This window comes from Vigna unguiculata, chromosome 3 (genome assembly GCF_037176805.1).
Source record: "Vigna unguiculata cultivar grain cowpea cultivar isolate G323 ecotype 2 chromosome 3, ASM3717680v1, whole genome shotgun sequence".
NCBI classification, from domain to species: domain Eukaryota; kingdom Viridiplantae; phylum Streptophyta; class Magnoliopsida; order Fabales; family Fabaceae; genus Vigna; species Vigna unguiculata.
In genome coordinates, this window is record NC_140794.1 from 59,326,833 (window position 1) to 59,337,392 (window position 10,560).

Sequence of the window (10,560 nt, forward strand, 5' to 3'; positions counted from 1 at the left end):
TTTCCCTGTTTATTTTGATTACGAGAGAAGCTTTTGAATATCACTTGAAAATTTCTTTAGGATGCAGCACACATATCTTGGAAATGAAATCCATATTTTGTTTAAAGCTTTATTCTTGTTGTAGCTATAAAATCGTGCCTTCACCTAAGACATTTATTTGCTTTTGACAAATTGCGTTTCTAAAATGATATCAAAGTATCTGTTGCCTCCATTCTTCTAAATATATTGAAGAGGTGGGGGCAATGTAGTGTTCATGATTCATGGCCCCCTTCTGTAGGAGGTTTTAGGCATAAAACTATCGGTGTTTCTTCCTGCACCCCATCAAACCGGATTTTACTTTTGGAACTCTGTTCTACCGTAATTGTTCACGTAGAACACCTACACGAGAATGTAATTGCCGCTTAAATTTGTTTTTGATCTTTTAAATTTCAGTGAATTTTGGAATTAGTCATTCTTCAAAATTTTATATCAATTTAGTCATTTATCTTTATAAATGCGTAAATTTAGTTTTTCTTACCAAATTTTGTTAAATTTATTTGACATTTTAAACGTATTTTATGATAATATTTGAGTTAATATTAAATTGAAAATGTGTCAAATGAGATAAATAATTTAAATATTATCATGAGATGTACCTGAAACATAAGATAAACTTAATAAACATTGATTAAAATGATTAAATTTACATATTTTTAAATTTAAAAGATTAAATTAATTAAACATTTTAAAAATATATTAATTTTAAATTTGATTGAAACTTAAAAAATTAAAAACATATTTAATCCTGTATAGAAACCACTCGGCCAACTTATAATATAAGCTTTGGTTGTTCCATAAATGGCGGAAGTGTAAATTGCGGGAGAAGATTCTCTCACGTGCAAAACAACCTTGGGATGTTCAAGAATGATGATTTCTACCATTTTTTTTTAAATTAGCACTTTTTTATAAAAATATATTATATTAATAAATTTTGAAGCGTCAAGATATAATCTAATGAAAATGTTACTGGAGAGATCCATTCCAATACATTGCAGAATGTACATAAATGGTTGAATCCTAACTCATATTTCTAACCTCTATTTCCACCAATTATTAGTATAGTTACATATTGGACCCATGCAAGTGCAACAATTTTTATGTTCATCAACTGATTGACTGCATTTATAGTAACGAGTCCAAATAAATTTATTTTCTATATAATTTAAATTTTTGATGGAGACATCTTTTAAAATTCCAATTCATTCAAGTCAAGATTCAAATACATGTGATACATGTGGATGAATTGAGTGAACCAAGTTTTTACATAATATACAATTCTCACTATTATGTATGATTAAATTGTAAATAAAAATATAAAACTTGGATTAAGATATATTTCAAAATAATGTTATCTATTAAACGATTTTTTTATATTCATATGTATTTTTGCATTTGCATATCACAAACAAAAAAGAGAAAACAACTAAGATATAAAGTGAATGATATAGAGTACTTTCGAACTATAATCAACCCTGATCAATAAGACTTACAAACCAATCAAATTCTTACTATGAATAATGCTAGATATACTTGAATTTTGATCTTTCACAAAATTCTTTCAAAAAAAAGTTCTAAGAAAATGTTTTTAGCTTAGTGTAATCAAACTTTACTTTCTGAAAGGTTCTTTTCGACTTTCTAAAACCTTTTTATTTAAATTAGACCACTAGCAAATAAATTGAACCAGTAAAATCAACTAGAAAACATTTTCACTTGATTAAAACAAAATAAAAATAAGTTTCAAAAGTCAATTCAAATATCTGAACTGCGTTTTAACAAGTGTTGAAATTACTTAAAATGTGATTTCAATCAATTTATTTTATTCATGTCTTAGTTGGTGCAAAATAAGTGAAATTGAATTTTTGCTAAATATTTCAAGATTTTAATAGGTTGAAATCATGTTTTAATCGATAGAAAAAAATGTTTAAGCATGTGTTATCACAAAGTTATGAATAATTCAACTTATTAAAGTGAGATTTTAACCAATTGAAATGGTTGAAAAACAATTTTAAATGCAAAAAATGTTAAGATCTAGCATTACCCACTCACACAAATCATAAGCCTAAGGAATTTTAACAAATTCATGCACATGGTCTTCATCAAGCACATCTTCTTCAACGAGGTCAGAGACATCAATTAATTTTTCAAAATCAATATGACAAATACCTATGTTCTAGAATATGAATTAAACAATTTTCTTAAAATAAATTAAAAAATAATTAAAATTTCATGACAAATTATAACATTTATTATTTTTTCAAATGTTGAAAAGTATCTTAAGGATTTAAGTGAACATCAAATTGCTTGAACTATCAGAAAGAATGAAAAATTAAGTAGCAAAATGAGTTCTTAAATTAAAGCGAATAGTCAAAGAAAAAAAAAGAAAATAATTTTTTCTTAGGTTGCTTAATAAAGTAAGGTTTACACATTGAGCATTAAAAATTGATAGTAAAATATTTTCATGTAACTAAAAGTAAAAGATAAATAAAAAATATTATGCAAATAAATAAATAAATATCAAACGTGTGTTTTAAAGATAACTTAATTTGATAAAATTGATATTTAAGTTTCATAAAATGTACTACATTGCTTAATAAAACCAAATAAAGAAAAAAAAATAATAATTGAGACTATGATGAGAAGCCGATTAAAGTAAACTTGATGATATTGAATGAGTTAAATATAATAGAAGATTACTTAGTAAAAGAATAATTATTTAAAACAAAATGTGAAAATACTCCTAAGAACGAATTTATCATGAACTTTACTTCATTTAAGTTCCTCTAAATATTAATTCAAGACTAAGACGATTTCTTGTATATCCAAATTGTAAATACAAAAGATTAGGAATGTTAAAACATGTCAGTTCGGTCCATTTTGACTTGTTTTGCCTTTGGCCTATCAAAAATGGGCTGGATCGGATTGATCCGTCATAGCAAAACAAGTTGAATTTTGTAATCCGTTTTGTCTCAGGACGAGCGGGTAAACTGGCCTGCCACTTTTTTATTTATTTTTCAGTTTATTTTTAACTTTTTTAAAATTTTGTTTAAAGATTATATATATATATATATAAATTTGTTTATATAATATAAAAAATATATTTATTTTAATTATTTTTAATTTTTAAATATAAAAATATAAAAAAAGAAGTTGGCAGGTTAGAACAAACTAGTCTACCACTTTGACAGATTAAATAAGTCGTGCTACTACAATAAATTGAAAACTCTAACCTAATTTATCATTTACTTAACGTGACGACGGATAAGTACGATTTGACATATTAAAAAAAACTAATTTACTTCCATTAACGTCATTAACGTCATCCCACGTAAGGTTTATTACGAGCTTAACATTAGCAAACAAACAATTATATCTTGATATGATATATGAGTATGCCACAAACACCTTTTTTTTTTGTGTTCTCATCATCATCACAATGATTATCATTCATTCTGTAGCTCAATATATACCCCACACCTTGATACATGTACAATGTTCAAATTCTTTTTTATATAATATTTAATTAATAAGGAAAACATATATTCTCTTGTATTTCACACTCATCCACACAATATTCTCTTTTGTAAATGAAACTTTTATTAACCCACCAATTTTCTGTATTATAATACAACTAATAAATTTGTCAAACATATACACCTCACCTAGGCTTTTTCTACGTTATTTTTTAACGTCTTTTCAAACATTCTTATCTAAAACTTCACAATGTCCTCTAATAAATTATTTTATACAAATCAAAATGTTGAAATTAGGATGCACTTAGAAAATTATTTTATATATCTACTGTTTTCTTTTATTTAATGGTACCAATAATTCTTAATCAGTTGATTGAGAATCTTTAGGTTGAAAATGTTTCTTACTTAATTAATTAATACAATTATTATGAAAAATAAAGAATATTTTTATTTTCTGAGAAGTTAAAGGAGACAGAGAGTGCAGCTGGGTAGCATGAAAAATTGAGCTCCATTGTTGACCTTATATAAACGATAATAAACATGAAGCAGAAGCAGAAGAAGCAGAAGCAAAGGTATAGGCCACAGCAATGACCAAACATTTGGCTCTCTTTCTCAGTCACTTTCATTCACATGGACACACTCACACACTGCTAACCTTAATACCCAAGAACAACAACCTGTCATTCTCCTCCACTTTTTTCTATCAACATTTCAACCATTTTTCTTTTTTCTCTTCTCTTCTCATCAAATACCTTTTGCAGATCTCTGTACACCGCAATAACTACTCAGCATCAAAATTTTGTAGTTATGCAAAATTTAACACCTAAATTTTTATTTCTGTCACATTTTTAAGATCTAAGTATAGATTCCTCTATTCCCAATCCACAATGGGAAACTTGTCATTCATGCAAATCCTCCTGAATTATCTATTCATTTCTGACCACACATTTATTAACTCACTCATATCTTCAAGCTAAATAGCAGAGATCTCACAGTCCTTGACAGTGATAGTATATATATTCATTCATTACAGAGTTACTCACTACTACTCACTCCACAGTGTTGATGGTGATGCAACACTGTTTTCGGCATGCACCGCCAAACAAACAAACATATCCATTTCTTTCTTCTAATTTCCCTCTAAAACATTACTTTTACATCTCCATATCTTTTCATCAATCTGCAACCTACACTTTAATTTCTCCTACATATCGCAAAAGGAGAGGATGTTATGAGTAATAACCCAATACAATTTCAAGAAATACAGTTCTTTTAATTTTTATTAAGTAGCACAATCAATATTCATTCCAGTTCAACATACTGTTTTATCGCTTTCCACTTACAATTCCAAAAGAATTTTTATTTTGTGTATATGACTTTGGGATATTCTTTATACTACTTACTGATAAAAAAATGTTAAATCCTTGCAGAGATATATGGTTGAATATAAAATTTGAACTTAATTAACTTCTTAATCCAAAGAGAGACTACATTATTCGAGGTTTAGAAGAACTGAGGGTAAATAATTGCATCATCATCATCATCGATTATATAAACTCTTATTATTGTTAAGTTCATTACTTTTTCTGCAATAGGTTGCAGACATAAGGATAACGCTGGGCACATAAAACTAAAAAACCCTTGAGAAAGAGAAACAAAATGACAACAATCTTCGAAGTCATCATTTTCTGTTTTCTGCAAACGAAAACTGAATACTTCGAATGGGCCATCTTTATCTCAAATGAATTGAAATTTTAGGGTTTCTTTCTTGTGTCCTGCCGCAACATTTGCATTTCTTATTTATTTATTTCAAATCTGATCGATTTTGAAACTAATGTATATCCTGTAAGGTGGTTGCAGAAATATTAAATTTTCATCTTACTTATTACTGCAAGGTTCACATATATGTGGTTCACAAGGTCTTAACCCCACTTAGGGTTTTGAGTTTAAAAGTATTGGTTCAGCTTTTGAACAGTACTCAACAATGGCAGTAGCAGTGTGTCCTGATGATGAACACCTCAATAATTTAGGCCAAGATTCCTATTTTGTGGATATTTTGAAGGGAAAAGCTGAAGGCTCTTACTCCTTGTCTCTAACCTCAGTACACAACATTAGAAAGAAGATTCATTATGTTTTTTCTTTTTTCGACTTTCCACACAGAACACCCAAGAGTTAGCTAGCTAGGGGTTCTACATATACACATATCTTCTCTACAAACATATACGCGTGATTGTCTTTTTGAAAGCAAAATATTCTCTCTATAACCCTAAGTAATCCACATCAATTACTCTTATAAGCATACAACAACATGCACAACACAAAACCCTAATTAGGAAACGGTTTAGAGATACTATAGTAGGCAAAACTACTTGATTTACTGAACCATATGCTTCTAGTTTTTGGTTCATCTGTGCTGCAAGTTCATATCAGCTAAAGAAACCCATTAATCTTATAGTTTACACATTAATTAATATTGTGAAACTAAGTAGCATAATTAGAGAACAAAAATGAAACTAATTATTACAATGTGACTCATATGTATATATATATATATATATATATATATATATATATATATATATATATATATATATATATATATATATATATATATATATATACACATATATATACAGAATTCTAATTGTGCTGTGTGCAAATCTCACTGGCATATGTCTGTGGTCCCTCTCTTTTTTTCCAGCTATAAGTTGAGTGGATGCTTTTATGAGGCTAACTTGGTCCCTCATCTATGGCACAGCTATGAATCTATATCATCTAATACAACAGATCAGACTCCAACAACATACATCATAACTTTTCAAAGTTTACCTGTGAGGGTTTATTTTTTATTTTTACTTTCTTCATATATACACTTCTATAGTAACTGCACTATTTATTTTGTCTCTTACTTTTCAGAATTCATTTTCTTAAAAGCCATAAATCTCTTCTGAAACTAAGAAGGTATATAATAAATTGTTTCTGCAGAATTTTGTACAGCAAAAAAAGAGATTAAAAATGATAAAAGAGAAAAATATAAAATATGATCAGTGCTATATCATGGAGAGATAAAAATGAATAACATTGTTGTATAAAGATAGTATATAGCTCATAGCTGAATGCAAATAAATCGTGACATTATTATAACTTTAGATGCATTATTTCTCATGGATACGTTTATATATATATATATATATATATATATATATATATATATATATGTATGTATGTACGTACGTATGTACCAACAATTCTAAAACTATATCTTTCTCTTTCAAATAATCCCTTTTTATATTCTTTGTCCCATTTTTTCTTCAATTAAAAAAGGGACATGTGAACAAAGTTAAATAACTTAACTATAATAAAAGAGTATACCTTAACTGGCCATGAAAAAGACTGAAAATAGGAGCAAAGTAATTTGTAACATAGATTCAAAACATTTGTCCCCCTTCACGGTCTCTTCCCCAACCTAACTAACACTTGGCATTTCAATTTAGAAAAACTAACAATTATTCCCTATATATGTAATATAACATTGAGTTTCATCCCTAATCTACTTTTTATTTAATTTGCAAGTATTTATATCCATTTTAAATTTTAATAGAAAATATAAGAAATTTGTATTAAATTGTGAAAAAATGTAATTTAAATATAGGAAAATGGAAATCTTTTAAAAACTCTTTGTAAGAATTAATTTTAAATTATGGGAACGTAATTATGATTTGAAATAAATAAGAGGAATTTAAATGTAATTATAATTTTTTTTATCATGTATAAAGATTGAACACATACCAAGTTAGAATAATCCTTACCCATCTAAACTAGAATACTTTCACAATTAAATTTATAAGTTAAGAATTTAAGTTTTGACAAAAAATAAACTTTAACACAAACAAGAATTATCATAAGAGGAACAATTAATCATTTCAAAATATAAAAATAATACATAAATAACAAGGAAGTCACGTATCATAAACAATAAAAATGACTAAAAACGCCTTAATTACTATTAAAACAAAAAGAGAGAACTTAAATTTATAATGCAAGATCACGATTAAAACTACATTATATAGTTTCCTAACAATTTATGCACAATTTTGTTTATTTTCTTAACTATGACAAGGCATTTATCAACGGAGTAAGTTTAATAAAAATAACGAATATCTAAAAAAATAATATGTAAATTGCATTTAAAATATTGGCCATACAAATTAAGAGCTCCATATTTGGTATGTCTACATTTTAAGAAATTCTTGGATAAAATGTAATGTTGCTGATGCTTTATTTTTATTAAAATAGAACTCAAAATAGTAAATGGATTAATAAAGGTACAATATTATATATTTTTCGGAACTTTTCATTGTCAGTCCTGTTGGGCTAGCCGGCACAGGCAAACCTAAATTAGTCCGACACTGAAGCTATCTATAATTAATAACTAAAAAAACCTCTTTTATATATATATATATATATATATATATATATATATATATATTTTAAATTTTAGCGAATTATTTGAAAAGTACTTGGATGATAAATGAAAATTCTTATTTGGCCACTAATCCTACGGCGATTTTAGTCATCAAGTTAATTTAAAAAACGATATAAATCTCTGATATTCATCTTCAAAAAGAATAATATTGACACAGAAAGTGTAAATTTTTCTGTATTTTGTAATTTTAAAGGAGTAACCTAGCCATAAACAGTTTGAAAAAAGTAATGTAATTAGACTCCAATTTTGAATAATTAAGCTAATAATTAAGAGTTGAGTTTGATTAATGGTGATTATTAATTAAGGCAGTGGGTAATATTAATTGTTGATGAGCATGTGGTGCAAAGAGATTGAGAAAGTCAAGAGAAGCTATGGTTGACGTGCCACTTGACATGGATGCCACATGGTGATGGTGAAGGTGAAATAATTCTTCTTCTTATTATTATTATTTTTGACATTTACACCCACATGATGCTGTAAAATGCTAACCTTTCTTTACAAAAATTCTCAATTTGATGCAACATTATTATTCCTTTGCAGAAAAAAAGGCTGAAGTCGAAACTTGAGGTCATCTGCTCCACTAGTTAACATTGAAGACTTGTACGAAGTTTCTACTTCTGCACTCTCCTCCATTTCTTCTATGCTCAAAACCTTACAACATACCATCTAAACTTTCCTCTCTCACGTAAGTTCATCTTCTTATCTCACTACTCACATCACCTTTCACCTCATGCTTCTAATCTTTTTCTTTTCTTTTTCTTCTCTCAAAACCTAACCATGCATGTCTCAATTTTTCCACCAAACTCATGTTTCTGCCTTCGATTCACTCTCATAACACTATCAATTCAGTCACTAGACTTGTCTTTGCCCTAATTTTGGAGCACCATAACTTCACTGCTCTTGTAGAATTGGTAAAGCTGATTTCAGTGTTCAACTTTTTACACTACCTTGTTGTTTCTTTCTCACACATGATTTTGGCTCTCAGATTTTTTAATCTATTCTGGGGTGTTTCCCAGTCAAGTGAGCAACAAACGTATAGTTTGCTGTGAATATAAAAACTTTGCAATAAGAAAAGAAAAAAAGGAAGTTTTCTGATATTATAACTTGTTCCTTTCCCCATTGTTTATCAGATCGGGTTAGTCGGTTGCAGTGCATGAGATCGAAGAGGTTGATCTTATTGTATGATATTATCGAGAAGAGAATGATGAGATTATAAGAAAGATGATGAATGAAAGTTCAAGTAAAGTTCAGGAAGGCAACGAAGAAGAGGGCGAGAACATTAAAATTGAGAAGTTGTCAAAGGCAGGGTCGTCCTCAAGATCATGGTCAGCATTCAGAAACCCAAGAATTGTACGAGTGTCTCGTTCTTTGGGAGGAAAAGATAGGCACAGCAAGGTTTGCACCATTAGGGGACTGAGGGACCGAAGGATTAGACTGTCTGTGCCCACAGCAATTCAGTTGTATGATCTTCAAGACAAGCTTGGACTGAACCAACCTAGCAAGGTGGTAGATTGGTTGCTTGAAGTCACCAAATCTGATATTGATAAACTCCCACCACTTCAATTTCCTCACTGTTTTGCTCAGTTTCATCAACAAACCCCACTCTCAGCTACCTCTCACTTCTCTCTTGGAAGCTTGTATGATGGTGTTGGGGGAAACCAAAACCTCATCACAAAGTCAACAAGGTATTGGGATTTAGATTCTCAAAACCGTACTGAGTTAGCTGAAGGTGTCTCAGCCTCCCAGAAGGGCAAGTTCTGGACGAAACCAAATGAACTAGAGAATCATCAAAATGGAATTGTTGGTGGTAGTGGTAGTACTCGTAATAGAGAAGAATCTTCTTCATCTCATTGTAAGGTGTTTCCCCATGGGACTAATAGCTCTTATTTACCTGGTGGTTTGTCAAACAATGGCATTACACATAACTCCTATCACCATTCTGAGCCTTCAACTCTATCTTTATCCCACCTTGGAAGCCATGAATTATTTCCTTCCCATCCAAGCAGTGGCAGTAGTGTGCAATTTTCATCTGGTCCCCAATTACTTTTTTGTCCACCTTCTGCTACACCATCTGCTTTTTACTCAGTGGAAAGCGATCCAAGACAATCCAACAATGTTCAGATCTTTAGCTCAAGTTCCCAAGTCATGATGCCTCATCCTCTCATCCAATCTATTCATTCCACCACTTCACCCCTTAGACGCCTTCCAACAACATTGAGTTCCAAGCTTCTTGATTCAGATAACAACCATCGTAGCCAACAAGGTAAGGGTACTACTCGTTCTTGATTCAGATAACCTTTCTGTCCCAAGGCTACTACTCCTTCCAGGACATTCCTCATATCAGTATTCCACAGGCTAAAGCACATCAATTCAATTTTCCCACTCAGCCGTGAATCTTAGTTTTGTAAGTATGGCAATGCTGGCTATACATATACAATATTTATATTTCAATTGAACTTTGTGGTTGCAACCTTTAGATACCTTGTTGATCAATCATTATGAATACGAGGTATAATAAAACATTCTAAAATAGTGCTCCTGTCCTTATATGTTGGGGCTTTCATA

The 10,560-nt window shown here is 29.5% G+C and overlaps 1 protein-coding gene across 2 annotated transcripts; it reads left to right on the forward strand.

The window, feature by feature from the left end:
• Positions 1-8,506: 8,506 nt before the first annotated feature.
• On the forward strand, positions 8,507-10,560 carry TCP17 (TCP domain protein 17). 2 transcript variants are annotated; one of them, XM_028062376.2, is made up of 2 exons: positions 8,507-8,906; positions 9,126-10,560. In XM_028062376.2, exon 2 carries the CDS (start codon positions 9,217-9,219, stop codon positions 10,279-10,281), a length of 1,065 nt encoding a protein of 354 aa, XP_027918177.1. In that variant the 5' UTR covers positions 8,507-8,906; positions 9,126-9,216; the 3' UTR covers positions 10,282-10,560. The 2 variants fall into 2 exon arrangements, with proteins under 2 accessions (XP_027918177.1, XP_027918176.1); XM_028062375.2 differs by having other exon boundaries at positions 8,508-8,680.

What these genes read in the sequence shown, in the direction of transcription:
- TCP17 (XM_028062376.2), top strand. Translation starts at nt 9,217, where the DNA reads ATGATGAATGAAAGTTCAAGTAAAGTTCAGGAAGGCAACGAAGAAGAG.